Source organism: Gekko japonicus, unplaced genomic scaffold (assembly GCF_001447785.1).
Source record: "Gekko japonicus isolate JY-2015 unplaced genomic scaffold, Gekko_japonicus_V1.1 scaffold26, whole genome shotgun sequence".
NCBI classification, from domain to species: Eukaryota; Metazoa; Chordata; class Lepidosauria; order Squamata; family Gekkonidae; genus Gekko; species Gekko japonicus.
In genome coordinates, this window is record NW_015174844.1 from 234,627 (window position 1) to 257,099 (window position 22,473).

General features: G+C 43.3%; 1 protein-coding gene across 1 annotated transcript in view; it reads left to right on the forward strand.

Annotated features, from left to right (window-relative positions):
- The first annotated feature begins 17,259 nt into the window (after positions 1-17,259).
- Positions 17,260-22,473, forward strand: part of FGF19 (fibroblast growth factor 19) — a 10,709-nt gene continuing 5,495 nt past the window's right edge. The window contains exons 1-2 of the mRNA XM_015424410.1: positions 17,260-17,494; positions 17,758-17,861. Coding sequence (XP_015279896.1) covers positions 17,260-17,494; positions 17,758-17,861 — 339 coding nt within the window. The remainder of the gene's footprint in view (positions 17,495-17,757; positions 17,862-22,473) is intronic.

The window sequence follows — 22,473 nt, forward strand, 5'->3', positions numbered from 1 at the left end:
AACACTAATTCCACCACTGAAAGACACAGTTGTTAGTAGAACACAACCTCTCTACTGACAGTGGTGGCACCTTGAACAGCACTCCTCCAATTATCTTAATGCGCAAAGGAGGCAGGAGGCAGACATGAGAATAGGTGTTTCCTCAGGTGTCCTTTGACTAGGACATTTAGGGGTTTAAAGGTCAAAGTGGCACTTTGAATTTAATCCGAACGGATAATTATCATAAATTGTTCCGTCTAGCGCTAAGTCGGAAGTCAACAGCACCTTGGAACTGATAATTATCATAAATCATGCACAAAAATGTGCTCTATCTGCCTTACAATTAGCTCCATTTTAAGACATAGGCGGAAGTATTTGGTATAAGTTGCAGTTTCTGAACTGTTTTCAAGGATAATCTTATAACACAAAGCATTACAGTAGTCAAGCTCAGAAGCTGCCAGGGTATTCAATACAGTCCTGTGCCTTTATGTAGAAATGTAGCTGGTGAACCAGCCAACCCCCCCCCAAAATGTGTCCTGTCCAGAATGTATCAAAAATAGCCTTTCTTGATAGGTCAACAGTAGCCAAGATGAATTGTGGTCCATCTGGTGTGTAGCGGAATGAACCGTACCAAGTACTTTGTCCACATTCACTGGAATTAACAATTGAAACACTTCCAATAAAATCAGAGAAGAACAAGCTCTGGAGGGTCTGGATGCTTTTACTGTAGTCTGCATCCAAAGTAGAGTCCAAGTTGGAATAAATCAGAATTATTTTGTCCACAAAACACTCTACATAAAAACTGTCTCAGCAGCCTACTGAGTGTCCTGCAGCCCGTTATGGATGGGAACTTGGTTGAAGTAACTCCTACACTACTTGGAAAAATTCTGCTGGATGAGACTGTACCTAAGGGGGTGGTGGATGGAGAAAGAATGTCCAGTGCCAGTGAACTCAATATTTTATCCTCTATGAAGTACGTCCCAGATGTTTCCACTCAGTTTACATCCCTTTGATTCTAAACTCAAAATGTTTCATTGACATGTGGAAATCTACAGCTCACTTACATTTTGAACATATTGAAAGTCTGTTAGGCTTAAATTTCATTTCAGCTTTAGGTTTACCTTCAAATTGTTTATTTATCCAAATGAGATAACTTGGAGATAAGCAGTATTTGGAATCTATTTCCATTCAGGATTATAGTTTATCACTTAGAAAGCCATTCTGAAAAATCAAGAGATAAGAGACAGAAGAAGAGACAGAGATATCTATCTAGGGAAAGGTTTAACTTTGAATTCTTGGGAGAGTCTTAGCTCTGCACCAGCTGGAAAAATATGAAAGGCTGCACGGTAGTTCAGAAACCATCACTTTACAGAAACAGTCTGAACAAGCTGTTCTATAGAAGCAGTCACTGACTAACCAATGCATAACTACAGAGCAGTATATTAAGCGGCCCTTGAGCAAAATGCATGTTATCAAGACAGGCAGTGTTGAGGAATTAACTACAAAAAAGCAGGAAAAATTAGTGCATTAATTGGTTTCAATGAAGACAAAAATTGATGCCTGAGGAAGAATGTCTGCTTCAGAAAGGTCATTTATTCACTTTGCTTCTACATTCTTTCACCCTATTTACACGCCCGCTAACTATACTCCTCAAAGGTCTTTATTATTCTTGCTTTGGCACAATCACTTTCTCAGACAAAGACATAACTTCTTTTAAAATGCTGAAAAAATGAAGACTATTTTCTTCATACACAAACAAACTAGGAGGGACTTGACACATACAGAGGGAGGGGCGACTGCAGAGTGTCTGTATTAACTGAGTTTTTTCATCAGAGAATCCTGAACCCTTTCAGTAGAAGGTGCCTTTAAAATTATTTAGCTTGACTAAAATCAACATCTGCATCAGACATCTGTTTCCTGCCCCCCAAAGAATAAATGTATATACTTATAATAAAAATCTTTATCTTTCTTGAACCCTGAATTGTGGGTAAGACTAGGCCACCATGAAGGCAAGTATACCTTGAGTCTCAGCAAGAAAGGTGGGCCATAAACAAATTAAGGCCCCGGTCACACTGGCCGGATATCGTGGGAGGGAGGCATGGCTGTTTGCCCTGCAGGGAAATAATGCGCGACTGCGCGATCAGGCGTCCCCTCGCAGTCCCGTCAAGGTCCCGTGGTTAGGGGGGAGGTGCCGATCACACAACGCGCCAAAGAAGCGGTGCGGCGCGGCAAACGGGGTTGTGTTTCTTTTTTTTTAACCTGAAGTATGTGCATGCCCCGTTGGGTGCTTGTGCGCATCCCTGGAGACTTCGGGGGGGGGACCTTTTCGCAATGGGGCATGGGCGGGCGCCGGATGCCACCGGAAATGCGATCAGACGCCCACCCTTGCCCCGCGGTTTCCGGAAACTAGTACCTCCGTGGTACTAGTTTTTTGCCGCGCATCTTCGGCGGGAAGCCTCGGTTGAGCCACGGGAGCTCTACGCTTCCCAGATGTGGCACTGAGATCGCACCCGGAAAATCCGCCTATCTTCCGTCTCTCTAGTGTGGCTAATGCTCCGTGTGACCGGGGCCTATGTAGATGAGTATAGTTTAAGAGGCGGTCCCCCATACTCGGCACAATTCTGAGCATGCACACTGCTTCTGCAGTAGCTAGGATTCCCTCAGTACCGTGAATGCATCTCAGAATTATTTGGGATAGACGGGTACATTATCGGATCATTTAGAAGTCAGTCTTGCAGAAAAACAGCAAGGAAGCCCAGGAGTGCCTTGATCCACTTTACTGCAGTAGCAGACTCTTTAAGTTGAATCTGGTTGAACATCTTGGTGAAAGAATACAAACATTCACACATTAGTGTGTCATGAGATACCATGACAAATTGCACCCATATGAAATAATGATTGACGTGCGTAAGACAAAAACTCACCTCTAAAAACATTACCAATAGATTGCCCAAATAACTGCAACTAATAACATGGCTAGACAGTTTTAAAGTCAAAACCCTCCTATGTATTTTCCATGGAACAATATCTTAAAAGGTGCAGAAGTGGACTTTTGTATATTCACCACTATGCATACAGTGCAGTGAATGACAAAGAACATACACAATGTGTGCATATACACAGTTCTCATGATCAATCCCCATGAACAAAAACATGGAAGGTTACTGTGAATCCATTCTATATACATATGGGTCCATGCATCTGAAGAAGAAGAGGAGGAGGAGGAGGAGATTGGATTTATACCTCGCCCTTCACTCGGAGTCTCAGAGCAGTTTACAAACTCCTTTCCCTTCCCCTCCCCACAACATATAAAACAACACATATAAAAGCCCTAACGTATTGGTACTTTCCAGCTCCCCCATTGGCTGTGCTGTGTGCTCCGTCAGCCATTGGCCCATCAATTGCCACTCAAGACTACTTGCATGCCATTGCTGGGTGCTGTGTCCACTCCTCTCTCCCACCCACTGGCAGCTTGGCCACTGTTCCCAGTCAGAATAAACTGCCAAAATGGCTGTCTCTCCTAACGAAAACGCTTCTGCTTCGCTCCTCCATGGCTGGCTGGCTACTGAGGCGGGCCAGTGGCCGTCAAACTATTCTCTTCTCCTCCCACTGTGTGGCATAGTTTCCGCTCCATGGCTGTTGCTAGGCAACCAAGTTTGGCTCTGTCAGTAAAAAGGCGGGGGGAGGAGGCCCTTTCTAAGTCTACTTTGGCCTTTGTGGGAACTCATTGGGACCAGCCCTGACTAAGGTTGCCAGTTCCAGGTTGGGAAATTCATGGAGATTTTGTGGTGGAGTCTACAGAAGCCAGAATTTGGGGAGGGGAGATGCCTCAGCTGAATAGAATGTCATAGAATCCACTCTCCAAAGCAGTTATTTTCTCCAGGAGGAGAGAGAGATCTCTTGTCTGGAGTTCAGTTGTGATACCAGGTGATACCACAGCCAGTGTGGCATAGCAGTTAGCACTTCAGAGCAGGGTCTGCCAGACTCAGGTTCTTGCTGTGCAAGCTGAGTGGGTAATTTTGGACCAGTCACAAACTTTCAGTCTAACCTACCTCACAGGGTTGTTGTAAAGATCAAAAGGGGGAGAGGAGAATTATGTAAGAAAGAAAGACTGTAATCTTCCCCCTGGGAAACCATTGTTGCCAATCTCCAGGTGAGGGCTGGAGATCACTCAGAATTACAACTGCTCTCCAGATTGCAGAGATCAGTTCTACTGGAGAAAATGATGGACTCTGTGTCGTTATACCCTGCTGAGGTGGCCACGCTATGACAGTCAGTGTGACGTAGCAGTTAGCGCTTCATAGCAGGGTCTTCCTGTGGAACCTGAGTGGTTGATTTCGGACCAGTCACAGACTTTCAGCCTAATCTACTTTATAGGATTGTTGTGCAGATCAAAGGGGGGCGAGGAGAATGATGTGAGCTGCTTTGGTTCCCACTGCAGAGCTGTTTTGGTTCCCACTGCAGAGAAAGACTGTACTCTTCCTAGATAGAGGCTGCAGGGAGGGGGGAGGCGATGGAAAGCTGAAGTCAGAGGGGAAGATAAAGGTAAGTTCATGGTTGGCTGTGAAGGAGATAGGGTTGCCACCTCGAGGTTGGGAAATACCTGGAGATTTGAGGGGTGGAGCCTGGAGAGGTTGGGGTTTGAGGAGTGGTGGAACCTCAGACAGGTACAATGCCATAGACTCCACCCTCCAAACCAGCCATTTCCTTCTGGGGAACCATTGTTGCCAATCTCCAGGTGAGGAATGGAGATCACTCAGAATTACAACTGCTCTTCAGATGGCAGAGATAAGTTCCCCTGGAGAAAACGGTGGACTCTGGGTCATTATACCCTGCTGAGGTTACCACAGCAAATTGATGCTGTGTGCCAAGAGTCTCTTTCTAGAGCTTGTTGTATTTATTTTCACAATGGGCAGTATCCCTAGTTTAATTATCATGTCACATCTACATTGCACTTACAGAAAGGGTCATGCATGTGAACTTGATGCCTCACATCCAGAGAAACAAGCTTTACTTTGACAGAACTGTATGTATTTGTGTTTATTCTAAAAAGTTCTATAAGATCCCACTGTAATAAAAATATCATACTGAGCAAACATCTAATTTAAAGTCTCAGGGTTTGGAAAGAAACCCTAAATATTATGCTATTATTTGGTATTTATATGTTTGTAGTTGCATTAAAATAATTATTAAAAATAAACATGCTTTTGGCACTTGCAAAATCTGTGTAATGTAAATTAGCTGGACAATGAGCTGTTAATGGGAATGCTCAGACCCTCTGGGTATCTAATCTTAACCACATTCATGTTTTCCTTCATGAAGTAACTTCTGAGGATGGCTGTGTGACAGCATAGCAACATTTCCACTTCAGAGTGTTCGTGAATATCCCTTTAGCCACACAAATATTGGGGTTGCAAGTTGACACACTGTATTCATGTCAATGCTCTTTTTTGCATTGTTTCAACCAACCAAAATCTATAATTACCATACTATACAATTACTATAAGTGTTCCCTCAGATTGGGGGGGGGGGACAGCTTAGTCCCAGTGGGATCATGTATATCTGATCCTCAAATCATTGCCTAACATCATAAGGTTTATGATGTCTTAACAGGAACAAAAAGAATATTCCTTCATGGGTTCCTGTCTCTGGGCAGTGCAAGCTTTTCTTTGATAAAGGCCTCTATGGTAATTGATGTTAATGAGCCACAGGCCACAGAAAAGCTCTAGGTCACCAGGTAGGAAACCCCCAAAGAGATAATCTAATTACTCCCCCAAACAAACTACTTTCAACCAAAACAAATTACTTTCAATCACTCGGCAACAGATAAGATCAGCCAAGAAAGCTGAAAGCTGATGACAGATGGAGACTGTGAGTTTATGCACTGAGCACTTCTCTCTTTGGTCTCCTTTTGCTGAATGACAATGGGGTGACAGAAGAGCAGAGCCATGAAGTGTGTTTCCCTTTCATTTTGTTTGGATAAATGCCCTAGATCTCACCAGTCCTGTTGGCAAGGCCACACTACAATGGACAGAAAGTTGGTAAGGAAGGTGCTACATTTTCCTATATAATACCGGGGTGGGGATCTAGGCTATTCCACATGTTAAAAGAACCTGAGAAGAATTGGGGATATAACTTTTGAGAAAGCTGAAAGCAAGAGAGTCAAGTCCCTAGAGGATGCTTGGAAGCTATTTAAAACCATACTAATTACAGCCCAAATAGAATGCATTTCACAGGTTAAGAAAGGCACTGCCCCGTCTTTAAAAAGACCTGTGTTGTTAACAGTGCAAGTCAAGGAAGGTATAAAAAAAATAAAAAGGCTTCTTTTAAAAAGTGGAAGGTCTGCCCCAATTAATTGAACAGGAGGGAACACAGGCTCTGGCAAAAGAAATCTAAGTCAATAATTAGGCATACGAAAGAGATTTTGAGGAGTGGGCTGCTAAAAGCATCAAGACAAACAATAAAAAAAATTAAAAATATATCTGGAGCAGGAAACCAGCCAGAGAAGCAGTGGCGCCTTTGAATGACAAAGACAGTGAAAGGTTTGCCATTGTCTGGCTCTGCATTGCTACCCTGGCATTTTTAGGTGGTCTCCCATCCAATTACTAACCAGTCCCAACTCTGTTTAGCTTCCAAGATCTGACAGTATCAGGCTAGCCTGGACTATCAAGGTCAGGGTAGGAACAATTCAGAATTATGCATTGGTAGGCACTACTCAGCGAAATATTCCATATTTTCACAAGCTATTTTAACAAAATGAATCACAGCAACCAATTCATTCTCCAGATACCAGATAGAGAGACCCTGCTCCAGGTACTGAGTGACTCATATGTAAGACTGGCCTTCACAGGAAGAAGGGCTAAATCAGGGCTGGTTGGGGGGGGGGGGGTTTGGGGGGGGGGAAGTGGTACTGAAAAGCACTGAGTACCAATGTCTTCTTTTTTTTGTGCTCTCCCAAGTTCTGAGGTGAGGAGGAAGCTGGTAGAAATCAGTGTCACTTTACATATATGGGTACCAGCACACACACACAAAAGCACTGGGCTTGCTTAGCAGTATACTGGAGATCTGGAGTGCCATTCCACTAGCACTTTGTCTAGTTCTCTGTCTATTGGCTTTCCGTACGATGCAGTCCTTTGAAATTAGATCTATTGAATTCACAACTTTGATTCTTCTGAGCCTTTATTTTTGGTTGTTTTCTTCATGCTGTTATTATTGATGCTTTTTTATATACATGAATCATGTGTTTAAATACTGCACTTATTTTAATGTTATTGAGTACACATTTTATTTATCAACAAAAACAACTATAAAACTCACATATATGACACAGTGAAGCTATTTTAACTCCATGGAGTGTTTCAAGTTTTTTACCAAATTCATTTAACTCAGAGCTTTCCTCTCTATGGGTTATTTTCATGACAAGGTAAAGCAAGAGTACTAAAGAAAGTCTGATAGGCCACATATGAAGAATCATATGAACTTTCAAACCATATGTGTCTTTTGTTATCTATCCTGCTCAACTTTCTTTCAACTGTCCTTATGATTGACCATTTAAACCATGGAATTATACCTGATTAGGATCAATCCAAACTGTATGTTCAGATCCATTTCAGATACAATGTTCAGATAGCTATGTGGCTATCATTCTTTTAGATCATCAGTTACTTCTGCTTTGTCAAATAAAGGTCAATTCTAGCTGCCATTGGCAGGATGCTTCAAATGACCTTTGACTTTCTGTTCTTGACCTCAACTGTCCCTGAGCAACTACTCATAGTGACAAACTCCACATTATAGCTTTTTGGAAACTGTAATCAGGGATATCACAACTAATTCCTTACCAATCTACAATCTACAAACTGATCTACAAATGTTGAATTGTTCACCATGACCAATTAGTTTAATTTGGGTCCCTCCCTTTAAGATTAAAATGATAAGAGAAGTTTCTGTAGTGAACAGGCATTTTAAGACCCTTCAGTAAAATTTTATTCATCACAAAATCTAAATGATATGAAAGTTGATAGTGATTACATGCAAGATCCAATAATTTTATTGGCCTCGAATAGGATGGCATTCACAAACATTTTCCCTCCCCAACCTAAATATGCAAAACAATGATTCCTTCTGTGATATTTATCAATTATTCAAGTCTTTAGCAAATACTAGCAAATAATGAAGTTTTGCTGATTTCCAATGAATTGCTTCAATTTGTGTTATACCATTCTGAAAATATAGTGCAACAAAGATTCTTTTTAGAAATATTGAAACCATCAAGTACAAATAACTAGCTTTCAACACAAATGTCTCACTTTCTGACTGTCACTTGTGATACAATAGAATGTACTAGGGCTTAAAAAAAGAGGTGCTTTTTTCTGTATACTATATTCTGTATACTGAAAACTCATGAACTTGTAAACATTTTAAAAAGAATGTTGTCAAAGAGGTTCTGGAACTCCATTCCAGCACGTAGTCCCAGAAAAAAAGCCCTGTAGTGTACTAATAATTTCTGGCTGTCTGATATGTTGGTCTATGCCCTATTGACACAAAATAGATGGTGACTTTATTCAGATGGTAAGAGGCAATATGTAAGCATAACCAAACATGAAATAACAGTACAGGGGATCACAGTTAACTTTGAGACTTCCTTAAGTTCATTTTTAGACTACAAGTTTAGAACTTGTTTGACAAATCCATCTAATCCTACTTTTTTGTGTGTGAATATATTCCGTGTGCAGACTGATGATGATGCATTCGATTTATTAATCGCTTTCCCCACGAGGGGACTAACAATGTTTCATTAGGGGTACGAAAGACAACATATAATTCATTTTTAATTGCATACGCTGTAACTGCACGGTGGAAACGTCTCTGGCTTGGATCAGTCATGTCCCGAATGGCTGCATCGACCGGCTTGATGACGTTGGGGCTTCAGGACCCGTATGTCGTATCGCTACACTGCCACTGCCTGGCTGGAGCATCCCACTGCAGGGATTGTTCTTGTGGCCGAGTAGTTTCTTCCGCCTTCCGATCCTGGAGCAGGACGTCCCAACTGACAGGTAACAGCTTCCCACAGGGGAGTTGGTGTGCCCACCCTCTCTACGGAGTGGTTCCCATTTTATCTACTCGCTGAGGTTTTCGAATCCCTGGGTGGACGATGAGCTAGGGACAACAGGCTGGCTGCTCACACCAGTGCGGGGCTCGAACTGACACAGTTCAGATGTTAAGGCAGTGGGATATACCCACTGTGCCAACGCTCCCTTTAATGTTTTGTCACATCCAACAGTGGATAGCAAAATCCTTTGACTGGTGATTACTAACTAATTTAGTCAAGGTGTGAAGTAGTACCTATGTGATCCAAGTTGATTCTAACTATGACAAGAAACTCCCCCCCTAAGGATTTTTTCATGTAGTTACCATCAACCAGAATTACATAGACTTCATTTGATTTGAGCATCTGATGACAGCACCCCGGCAAATATTCCTTCTGGTTCTCTCTTCACATTACTCAACCTAAGCTTTATATAAAAGCAAATCATGTAAACTACCCAGTTTTATAGGCACCTGTGGTGACCAATGTCCCTCAAATTGTGTGTTTAGTCATGCCGGCCACATGACCACGGAAATGTCTTTGGACAGCGCTGGCTCTTCAGCTTTAAAACGGAGATAAGCACCGCAACCCTAGAGTCGGATTCGACTGGCTTTCGAGCAAGGGAACCTTTTTAACCCCCATTTAACTGCTGAAGTAACATCTGCTGCTGCAGCTTCTGGTTATCTATTTGTTTCCAGGGAAAGTTAAAAATGCTGGGTGTTACCCTTAATTCACCTCATAGCCTGGGACCCGCATATCTAGTGGACCACCTATCCTCATATGATCCCATGTGCCAACTAAGATCATCAGGCGCCTTGTACTTAGGAGGTCCATTCATCTACAGCCTGTGCATGTCATTTTCAGTGGCAACATTTTGGAACAGCTTGCCAGATATGGTAGGTGAAGCCCCCATGCTCTCTCCTTCTCACCGTAAAGGGGGCAAAGCTGAACTATTTCTCCTGACCTTTGGTGGAGGTACTATTGAATGTCTCTGGCAGCTGGTGGTGATGTATGTTGTAGGAGTTGCAGTTCGAGCTCTCTATATATTATTTCATGTGTTCCAGCTAGGCCTTTAATTGTGTTTGTAAGCTGCCTTGAGCACTCTGCAAAGGCAGGATATGAGTATTTTAAATAAATAAAAACTAAAGTGTACCTTAGAGTCATCTGTATGTTACATTTACTACTCAGAACTCTTTTTACATAGCTCAGCTGTGTCAATGAAGAACATCAATAGTTCCACAGAGGAACCTTTTTACTGATAAAGAAAGCTGGCAGAAGTGCTTGCTTATCCCTTGCCCTTTCTTGCACTTTAGGAAAGAGAAGGACACAGCCTAACCATACTGGGCTTTTTCCTTCCAAGGAAGATTAGCCACAAGCATAGGAAGCTCCCCCAGATTCAGTGGCAAGAGGGAGTTCTTAAGCTTCAAGATGCCAGACAAATGGAGGTGTCTATGGGACAAACTGAAAAAGATGCTGGAAGACGTTCTTAGCCTTGGATCTTTCTAGGATTTTAAAGGTAAATTGCAACTTCAGTAGACCACATTCAGATTAGGTCATGATAAGTGTAACACGTAGCCTACTTTAATTTGGCATAAATCTTAGTTCTTTGATTTTATTGTGATTACCCCTTTTACGGAAATATCACTTAACTGTAGTTAATTGTCTTTACAAGGTATGTTTTACTAATACTGTGTCAAATTTGACTTCAACATAGTTTCTGAACACGTACTATATTTCGATTCTGATGTTAGAGCAGAAATCAGAGTACTATCAGATCATAATCTTTTCAGTAAACCAAATGTGAAAATGTTAGTATTTGTCAGTTTACCAGAACCAAGTCCAGTGGCATCTTTAAAAACAACAAAGTTTTATTCAAGTGTGCTTGCACACAAAAGCTTATAGCTTGAATAAAACTTGGTTGGTCTTAAAGGTGCCACTGGACTTGGACTTTGTTTGGCTGCTTCAGAACAACATGGCTACCCACCTGAATCTGTCAGTTTACCAGTTTGAGCCCGATAAGCAACCTCAAAACTGGCCAGACTATTGGTATCTTTCTAACACATATTTCCGCTGAAAGTAAGCAAAATTAACGTTCACCATAGAGGGAAAAAATCATTCTGGCCCAAGATGTTTTCCAGTATGTAAAACCCATGGTGCCTAGAATGTAATATGTGAAGAACGCCCGGCTGGTTAGCAACAACAGAAAAAGAATCCCAGGCTGCGGTCACACAGAGCATTAGCCATGCTACAGAGATGGAAGATAGGTGGATTTTCCATGTGCGATCACACCGCAACATCTGGGAAGCGTAGAGCTCCCATGGCTAACCCGAGGCTTCCCGCCGAAGATGCGGCATAAAAAACTAGTACCTCCGAGGTACTAGTTTTCGGAAACCACGGGGCAAGGGTGGGCATCTGATCACATTTCCGGTGGTAGTTCGTGGCATCCGGCGCCCGCCCATGTCCCGTCGCAAAAAGGTTTCCCCCCCCCAAGTCTCCACGGGATGCGCACAAGCACCCAACGGCACATGCGCACACTTCGGTTTAAAAAAACAACAACCCCGTTCGCCATGGCAGCGGCACCTAGCCATTGTTGCTGTGATCGCGCTGCACCGCTTCTTTGTTGTGTGATCGGCACCTCCCCCCAACCACGGGACGTTGGCGGGACGTGTGATCCGGCGGCCACGCGTTAGTTTGCTCCGGGGAAAACAGCCACGCTTCCTCCCCGCATTTTCCGGCCCGTGTGACCGAGGCCCCAGTACAGGCAAGAAAGTAAATTACAGTAATCTGCTTCTACTGAAGTCCATTGTAGGTTGCCATTGTATTCGATGGTAGCTGGTTCATGCCTTTTAAAAAACAATCAAATATCAAAAAAGAAAAGAAAAGAAAAGGCAAAAGTGTATGAAATGTCTTTGACCTAGCAGGCAACAGTATCATTTGCGGACAACTAGAAAATCTCTCTCTCTCTCTCTCTCTCTCTCTCTCTTTCTCTCTCTCTCTCTTCCAGAAACAAGTTTGGTAAACACTATCTGGGGTCACTAATCCCTAGTTCAACCTAAAAGAGCACATATAAGCCAAAGTTTATAGCCAGGTAAGCTTACAAACAGAACCTGGTTGTCAAATACCCAAAGCAAACAATCCGAGAATGAAGAGAACCCAGAACAGAACAGCAGGGCTGTTGCCTTTGAAAATAGAGGTCAAGTTTTGTATGGTCATAAAACACTAGGGCAGCAGTAATCTAATGGCCCTGTTACAAATAGATCATTCCCACTGAGGTCAGTGGTACTTACCTATACATCACTGTTGGCAGGATTGCACTGACAGAGAGGAATAACCTGCCGGCAGTGAGCTTGTAGCAGCTAAATTCTATCTAGGCTGACTCCCCCCGCCCTGCCTTCTTCCAGCAGGTATTTAGGCTTTGCATGGCCAGGGGTGTGAGCCCTTGGATAGAAGGACGAGAACCAAAGGACTCTTGGCTTGCAGCCTTCTCAGACTGGCTCGAAATCCGACTCTAGGGATGCGGTGCTCATCTCCGTTTCAAAGCCGAAGAGCCAGCGCTGTCCGAAGACGTTTCCGTGGTCATGTGGCCGGCATGACTAAACACCGAGGCGCACGGAACGCTGTTACCTTCCCACCCAAGTGGTCCCTATTTATCTACTTGCAATTTCTTGCTTTCGAACTGCTGGTTGGCAGGAGCTGGAACTAGAGATGGGAGCTCAACTCCATCATGCGGCACCCGGGTCTCAAACTGCTGAACTACTGACCTTCCACAGCCTGCAGTTCAGCGTCTTAACCACTTGAGCCACCGCAGCTCTGTAGATACCCATCTGCTAAACCTCCTTTCGGGGTCTGACAAGAGGGCCACAGAAACAGTAAGAAAATTAATTTCATGGGGTTTATTTATTTATTTATTCAATTTATACCCCGCCCTCCCCGCCAAGGGAGGCTCAGGGAGGCTTACATTAAAAATCATGACCAAGTTCTGGAATCATATTGACAGATGGTATTCTGAGGACCCCAATTTAATTTTTATAGTTGATATATATATAATACTATTTGATTATTTTAAACCTTTTAATGGTATCTTCTTTTTATAGTGTAATTATTCAGGATTTAAGAATTGTGTTTGTATATGTATTGTAGTTTATCGATTGTACTGGGATACCGACCTGATAACAACTAACAAACCATTATTCTTTCTGGACTGTACTATTGAGAATAAAGAAAATGTCCAGATAATTTACTTTATTATTTATTATATATCATCTCACTTTTCATCCAAACTTGGCTCCCTGATTGGCTCGTATGAATAAAAGAGTATACTAAGAAATGCTTCTGTACAAATGTGATGCAAGTGTTCCTTTAGTGGGATTCTTGTCAAGATCTAAATGATGGATAGAAGCCTACTTGTTTCCTGCCCTCCCTGTTTACAACTCTACTGGGCTCCTGAAAGGTTGAAAGGATGAATGGAAATTGTCATCAGAGCCAATGCTCCCTCTAAGCTATGGAGTCTTGTGAGCAAAAATTCTATTTTGTGAGCTACTGGCATTAAAGCTGTAAGTGAGCGATATAAATTAGTATAAATTAGTTTGCTCTGGAGCCATCCTTCCTGAGCTAAGACAAAAACGTGTGAATCGGAGGCTAAAAAACTGTGTACTATCTTAGAGGGAACACTGATCAAAGCCCATAAAACGGAAAACAATCCTCTTGTTACTTGTACAAAAAGTAAGCTGTGGTTTACAAACATCTATGCCCCAATAATAAACTAAACAGGACACATTCAAATCAAATTTAAGCACTTTTAAATCCCATTAATTTCATAGGAAGGATTTGAGCATGTAGTGCTTACACTAAATCAATGGTGTTTGATTTGTGCTTTTAGTTTTTAAGATGGTGCAATATATATTTGTGTCTGATTTCTGGGAACTCGTTATTATTCTCCTTACTTACATGTGGAAACACAAACATGAAGCAAATCCCTGAGGCAGTGGATATGACATAAGTGAACCAGCTCTAACTTACCTAGGCTAACATAACTTGCCTAAAATCAGGCAGAGGTAATGAATGATGTCAAATTTGGATGGATCAGGCTTACTCAACCTTTGGTGATCAACACAAAGAATAAAGCCAATTACTGCAAAAGATAACCTCCCTAAGCTAACATGCAAAGTACCTTTCCTTAGGACTAGAGAAATTTAGAGAGAAACACAAAGGAAAGGTTAAGGTTTAAAGCTCTATTTGGGTTAAAGCTCTATCTAGTGGACAACACTAGAATAACAAGGTTAGCTGTTCTGGCTGGGCTATAACAGAATTTTCTGGGTTGATACAAAACTTTCCATGGAAAGAGCTGCTTCCAGATCCATGCCAGAAGGAAGGAAGGAAGGAAGGAAGGAAGGAAGGAAGGAAGGAAGGAAGGAAGGAAGGATTTTTGTAACAACTCTGTAAGCACTTTATTGGGTCTTGGAAACATTTAACACATTTCATTTTTCCTTCCAGGAAGCAAATAATCCCCACAGGGAAAGTGTGTGAAATGCAGCATTTTGTCTTGCTACAAGTTTTCTGACACTGTCATACAATGCTTGCAATGAAAGCAGCACTAATACTGTACTTAAGCTGAGACTCCTTATGGTAGAGAAGAGCAGGGTACAAAAACCAACTCTTCTGCTTCCTACACAAGGATGCCAAAAGCACAGGCTGTTTTTCTGCACAAAATACAGTGTGTTATTGCTCTCATACACTCCAGGAATTGGTTATGTTTAATTTATAGATCAGAACAGCACAATTTTATACATGTTTACTGAGAAGCAAGTAAAGGTTTCCCTTGCTCGAAAGCTTACTGAGAAGCAAGTAAAGGTAAAGGTTTCCCTTGTTCGAAAGCCAATCGAATCCGACTCTAGGGTTGCAGTGCTCATCTCCATTTCCAAGCCGAAGAGCCAGCGCTGTCCAAAGACATTTCCATGGTCATATGGCTGGCATGACTAAATGCCAAGGTGCACAGAACACTGTTACCTTCCCACCGAAGCGGTACCTATTTATCTACTTGCAATTTCTTGCTTTCAAACTGCTAGGTTGGCAGGAGCTAGGACCAGAGACGGGAGCTCACTCCGTCCTGCGGCACTCGGGTCTCAAACTGCTGAACTACCGACCTTCCAGCCTGCAGTTCAGTGTCTTAACCACTTGAGCCACCACAGCCCCACTAAATTAATTTGATTTTTTCCCCTCACGTGTGGATAGAATTGCAGCCTTAAGGGGGGAAATTGTTCATTGTTTTCAAAAAAATTTTAAATCCCAGAAGCAAAAGGGAGAACAACTGTACAAGAGGGAAGAAAGGACAGGAAGCCAGGGGTTTAACAGTGCCATCCTATGCATCCTAACAGGGCTACCCACCTGAAACTATCCCAAGCAGAGTCGCAGTTAGTTCTAAGCCTATTCATTAATTTAGGGTGTAACGCCACCTATGATCACGTTGTGAATGGAGCTTTCGATATGAAAGATGAGAAGAAAAGTGTTAACAGGCTACCTTTGGCTACAGTTTCTGGCATCTTTACTTTGAAGAAAGTCCGACTGAAATAATACACCTAATTAATGGTTAAATGGGCTTAACAATATGCTTGGGAAAGCTTGTTTTTAAGAGAAGTTTGGAATGAAGCCTCATTAATAAATTGGATATCCTTTAGATACAGGCCCCTCTTCCTCAGGACAACGAAGTTGGATTAGGAGCCCTCAGGGTGTATGGTTTAATTGTATTGGTCCACAAACAAAGAAGGAAGAAGACTAGGAGCTTTAGAGTGCTAATTTAGCAGTAGACAGCTTCTCCTATTTGCTGTGAGTGCCGCCCAGAGATTTAATATGTCACTTTTACTTGAATATTGTACATGAAGAGTGTGTACATGAAGAATGTGAAGTTTTTGTACTCTACCAATATCATACACACATCCTAACAACATTGTGATCACATGGTTTTCATATGTGTGTGTGTGTGTGTTATGTAGATATAAATGTGATTGCATATATGTGAATCTACATTATATAGATATGGATAATAATGCCAGTTAACTCATAGACTGATAGAATCCTTGATGGGCCTACCAGAAAACTATCCTTTGCAGGCAGGCTGCAGAAGGTACCCTTGTTTCACTCTCTCCCTCTTCCTGTCTTGAGGGGTGTTGCATCAGCCGCTGTGCTTGGGCACCTTGTAGAACAAAGGCAATTGGTATTAGGAGATGGTTGGTTTCCCAGATCGTTCAGAATTAAATTTAAAGATCAGGTCTCTTGTTGGACATAATGAATACCAGGGATTGGGCTGCTCACATGATTTGGAAAGATGGTAATGAAAACCTTGATCTGTGTAGGGCAGTCGGGGTGTGGGGGTGTAGAAGCGCATACAACCTAACCTAAGCTTTCCCCCAAAGCCTAATTGTGTGTTCGTAGAGGGGAGGAATCTGCCAAGTTATTTTTGGAACCGTCAAGAAAACGAGGTAAAAGTTATTTCCCGATAAGAACAGGAAATCTGAGAGTAATTTGCTTTCTCTCGATCACCTAGGTTGAATTCGATTTATCCTTTTGTTTAAACACACACGCAGCTCTTTCCTGCTATTTACACCTCGGGAAGTAAACCGAGGGTGTGCGGTCAGGGGCGGGTGTGTGTGTGTGTGTGTGAAGAGGCCATGTGGGGCTAGGAAAGTGACTCCCGCTACTCTTGGTTCCTTCCACGTCTTATTTTCAAAGTCCGATCCTCGGCTATCTCGGTTGCTCTCATTGGCGCTCCACGCTCGCAGTTTTCCTAGCAACGGTCTGAAGACAAGCACTGATATATCCCGACTTTTAAAAGAAAAGCCTCGTCTCGACAAAGCTTGCCGGAGAGCCAAGCCTGAAGGATGTCCCGTGGGTAATGATGTAATCCTGATCAATACAGCGGGGCGGGTATTGGCCCAGGTCCCTGCTACGGAGCGGTGTCTGTATTGGAATTTGAATTAGTCTTATCGATCGGACTGATAACAGAGACCTCTATAAAAGCAGCGGGGGTTGGCTTTGCATTCCCAACCACCCCTCCTGAAGAAATTAGCTCCAAAAGCACCAAGCTTTAAAACCCCCCCCCCCCTTCTCTCTCTCTCTCTCTCTCTCCCCGTGGGAACCTTTGCCTCTCTGTCTGCATCGCTGCGTTTGCCTGGAAGGGCGTCCTCTCACAACTGGCCGAGATGTGGCAGAAGCTATGCAAAGCCCGCACGCCTCTGGCGCTGATGGGACTTTGCTTCGCAATGGTCGCCAGATCTTTGCCTCTCACGGATGCTGGACCACATGTCAACTACGGCTGGGGGGAGCCTGTAAGGTTAAGGCACCTCTACACCGCCAGCAGGCACGGGCTCTTCAGTGTCTTCCTGCGGATCAACGGCGACGGCCGAGTGGACGGCACCGGCACGCAGAGTCTGCACAGTGAGTAAGCAGAGCGACACACGCGGAGCTCCTCTTGGGACTGGAGGCAGCCTCCCTTGCCTGGTCTCCAAGGTCGCTTTTTTCCGTGGATTCTTTTGGATTTTCATAATTGGTGAAGCGTGTGGCGTCCTGGCATCAGTAGGGATCTAACCCGAACATTCTTTATATGACGCCTGTGCGGCCGTGAGATGCTTCTCCGAAGGCGATCTTCCCCTTGTCCCCGCCCAGGGAGAGTTAACGTTGCGTTTTGTTTCGCTGCACAGGTTTGCTGGAGATCAGAGCCGTGTCCGTGCGCACGGTGGCGATCAAGGGTGTGCACAGCTCTCGCTACCTTTGCATGGAAGAGGAAGGGAGGCTGCACGGGCTGGTAAGTTACGGCTTGCGGGCCCGATTCTGGTTATCGCCGCCGCCGGCAGGCCAGTGACCCCTAGGAAATGTCTTTCATGCATTCGCCTGACTATTCCAGCCAGCCCAAGCCAGACAAAACAATAGCAGCCCGCCAATTTTCTCCTATTCGCATACAGCAAAGCAGTTTATACACGATCACAAAGGTGTGCGGGAGGGGGGGGGGTTGTCTTCCTCTAAAAACGATTTTGTGTTAGCCTCTCAGTGGTGGAAGACAGAACACCCCTCCCCTCCCAGCAGAAAGGCAACGCACCCAATTAAATTATGGGGAGGGGGGGAATGGGGATGCTACTTTGGTTGATAATAACATTTAAGCAAAGAGGATACATGTCCGATCTCTTGCGATTTACAAGGCAGTTAAGTAATAAAGTGAATTTAAGCCAGGGAATAACGAAGGCAGTGAACAAAAGAGGGCCTAAAGAAAGAGTTTGATCTGTGTCATTATTCACCATGACACTGTTAAGAGGTTTCCCCCTTTAATGGAATGAATAGAGGCAGACCCAGCCTGAAAGGAGGAGGAGGGCAAAGCAACATTCCAGAAATTTGAATACCAAGCTTTACTATTTCTTTAAATTTCTTTTCTGACCAGTTTCAAGGTGCTCCAGGCTGAAAAGCTGATCTTTATCTTAGTTTGTCCTCCCCACCACCCTCGAGGTAATGAGGCTAAGAGATAAGGATACAGCCAGGGCTGCCCAGTAAGCTGGCTAAGCAAGGATTTCAGCCTGGGCTCCCCATGTTCAAATCCAACTATCTAAACCAGTTTCTCACACACAATAACATTTAGGATTTCAGGATTTTCTACAGACTGAGAGCTTTATTGCTTGATATTGTCTCTCTCATACCATCTTTTTTTTTTACCATTTCAATCCTATTTTTTAGTTATAATCAAAAATCTGGTTCCACTGGGACAAACCGAATCAAATGGGTTGGATTATGATAACATTTATTGCACAGCATTATAACTGATACTGGCATATTATCTTTTTATTGTTCAGATTAGGCATACTGTATAAGGTTGCTTCTTTGAATGAGCTACATGTGCAGTGGAATCCTAAACAGTTACACTTTTCTAAGTTAATTCTAGTCAATGGATTTAGATGGTATAGCTCAGTTTAGGATTGCGCTGCCAGCTGTCTTTAAATCTAATCAGTGTGGGGCTGATATCTGTTTAAGACAAGTAAAGCTCCAAAAGAAATGCCAACTTCCAGTGCACCTGTGTCAGATTTGGAATCTGATGGCTATAGTGTCTGTGGACACACCTCTCAATCTGGAACAGGGGTGTTGTCAAGCTTGTCTCCACAATTCAATTCAATCAGTCAGGGCTGATATCAACAAGGAAACACCTCTGAAGTTCTCAGACCAGAGCATGAACTAACAGAGCACACAGTTATGTAAATCAGTGGTAGATTTGCCACTGATTTCAGTGAGGTATGAACTGCACTGAACATCAGATTGGTTCAATGTGTCTGAATCACTAACCTTCACAGAGGTACCATGATCACATACCTATTTTTAAAAAGCCCAGACAGCCTACGTAGGGACAAAATAATATTTCCCCACCCATATGCATTTGATCTGTAAATCAGATACTAAAAACTTCATTGTGTCCTGCTTATTCAGCTTGTTCCATAAGGAGTCTGACAGCTGTGACACTACACTGTATAGGAAAGAGGACCTATTGGGTAGATTTATTCCAAACTATCCTCTATAAGAGAGGAGTTATAAATTGTCAGTGTGTCATAAACTGATTAAAAAGTCAATTGGTAGATTCCAAACTATCCTCTATAAGGGAGGAGTTATAAATTGTCAGTTGTGTCATAAACTGATTAAAAAGTCAATTAATAGACAAACAATAGCTAACATGTGCCATTTAGCAAGAGAAAGAAACTAATTTCCATTAAATATTATATATGTAGTGAGCTCTGGTCCTATTGTATATTTTTTTTAACTTATGAATTTGTCGGTAAAAGCAAGACAGTGAGAAGGCCTGCCTGGCAGCAGCCTCTTATTAATGGCACCTTGATAATTCAGACAAAAAGTAAAAAGTTTTGAACTTTCTAGATGCCTGATGGCCTACATTATATCTGAAATTCTATGTTTGAAGCCTGTTTAGCTCCATTGAGAAGGCTTTTGCTCTAGTTCTAGCCCTATATGGTTCCCATGCATGTCACAGTGCTGGCTGATGTGTTTCTTAGCACACACTTGCTTCTTCCCCAAAGAACCCTAACCCCAAACCAACAAGCCAATGCTGGCTTTCCTCCACTTCACTGAAGCTGTAGGTACTTCAGAAGACCATACATGCAGGGATTCAGAAATGGTGCCCCCATCACTGATGCTTGGCTGAGAACCTCCAAATATTTTGTGATTCTCCCCCTCCATGGCAGTCATTTTATGACTGGTCCCATCTCCCATGGCAACCATTTTACTATGACACCCACTACACTTTCTCAAAAATCCAAAAGTGCCCACAGGTTCAACAGACTTAGGGACACCTGCTCTAGTTTATTCTACTTGCTAGCAATGTTCGTCAAAGTCTACTATGATTCATGCCTACAGGAAAAGTATGTCTTAGGTACTGGACAGGTAAGAGTTCACACAGGAACACCATTTCGCTTATCAACTAAGTTGTAGATGCAATCAGCAATACTTTATTGACCAAGAGTTCAGTCACCTCTAATGACCAAACCAGAAATAACAGCAGTTGTAAGAAAAACAGCAGTGACAAAAAGGGCCCAGAACAACCTGAACTGATCATTAGCATGTACGCTCACATGATCATTTTGAAATGTCTGCAGGGGAAGGAAGCAACTTTAGAGTAAAGAAGGTGGCATTTGCAATTTCGAAGAAAGTGGGTGGTTGCACCTTTTGTAATCTATAGCCTTCACTGAGGCAGATCTTCCTGCAGTCTCAAAATGTTTTCGAGCCACAGATAAATTATGTCCAATGCGTTGGTGCATCTTTCAAATAAAACAGATTTAACCTGGTATCAAAATAAACAGAGAGCATATGTGCTAAGTGACTATAACTGAGGATAAAGTTTGAGTCCAATGGCACCTTTAATTCTGGGAATAAGCTTTTGTGTGCATACACACTTCTTCAGATACATTGAAACAGACTTCCTCAAGCCTTAAATATTGGTGGGCAGAGGTTAGTTGCCATGAAGGGCTAGTTAGAGTCAAGATGTAAGTAACTGAGCAATAGGTATAGCTAAGATTGGATTAAAGCAGTTGGTAAGACCTGTGGATAGCAGAAAATTAGCATGCAGACAATAAAAGAGTTAACAACAGATCTGAGAACTAAGTTTGAGTCAAGTGGAACCTTTAAGACCAACAAAGTTTAATTCTGGGTATAAGTGAGAACTGAATGACTTAGCATGTGTAGTGAGATAAGAACCCGATATCTCTGTTAAGTTATGGGGGTTCCATTGTCCTGAGTGTTGTAATAACTTGTAATTCAGCAATCTTCCATTCCAGTCTGTTTATGAAATCCCTTTGCAATAAAGCAGCTACTCTGAGCAGGCCTGTAGCCATGACAACATATTTTTTTTATTTGGGCGGCCTTTAAATAAGTCAGGGGATCCCTGCGCACACCCTGGCACACACCCCCCGGCACACACACCCCAGCAAGCAGCCCCACTCCCATCCTTCCCCGCAGCTGAGTGGTGGGTTGCCAGGGCAGGAGAGTGGCCAGTCTGCCCAAGAAGGCTGCCTTCATTGCCTGTATGCCACCACAGGTCCTCCCATGTCCCTCCCCTAGCACTTGCTCCTCCTCCTCCAGCCATGGCTGAATGGTGGGTGGGGAGAACTGGAGGGGGCGTGCACGCATCCCTTCCACTGGCACACACTCACCTTTCGGCTGGTGCTTCAGCTGCGGTAGTGGGGAGGTGAGAGAGTGGCGTGGGACTGGAGGGTGGCACAGGGCTCGACTTCTTGCTGACTTGCTGGCAACAAGAGAGAGCAGCCGCTGCCAGCATGAGAGAGCAGTGTGGGATTGGAGGGCGGCGCAAAGCTTGCCAGTGATGAGTGTGATAAATAAAACTTTAAAAACTGGAAGTCGAGGGGCCTGGGCTGGATGGGAGGTTGGGGGCCTTGGCAGTAAGTTGGGGGGGGGGCAGGCCGGACTTTGAGGTGCCCCATTGGGTGCTCTGGGAGGCTGAAATGTTCTCCTACAGGTTTCTCAGTTTTGTGATACTTGATGTCAGATTTGTCTCCATTTATCCTTTGGCTTAGGGTTTGACCTGCTTGGCCTGTGTAGAGAACTGAAGGGCATTGCTGGCATTTAATGGCATATACAGGGTTAGAAGGTGAACAAGTGAATGAGTCTGAGATGGTGTAGTTGATGTCATTCGGTCCAGTGATTGTGTTGTCTGGGTGTCTGTGACAGCAAAGTTGGCATCTGGGTTTACTGCAAGCTCTGGTACCAGTGTCCATGTTCAAGTTAGATGTTGTATTATTGTGGGTGAGAAACTGTTTAAGATTGGGGGGCTGTCTGTGAGCAAGAAAATGTTTGCCCCCCCCCCCAGTACTTGGGAAAGAAAACAGTCATTATCCAGTAAAGGTTTGAAGTCAACCGTT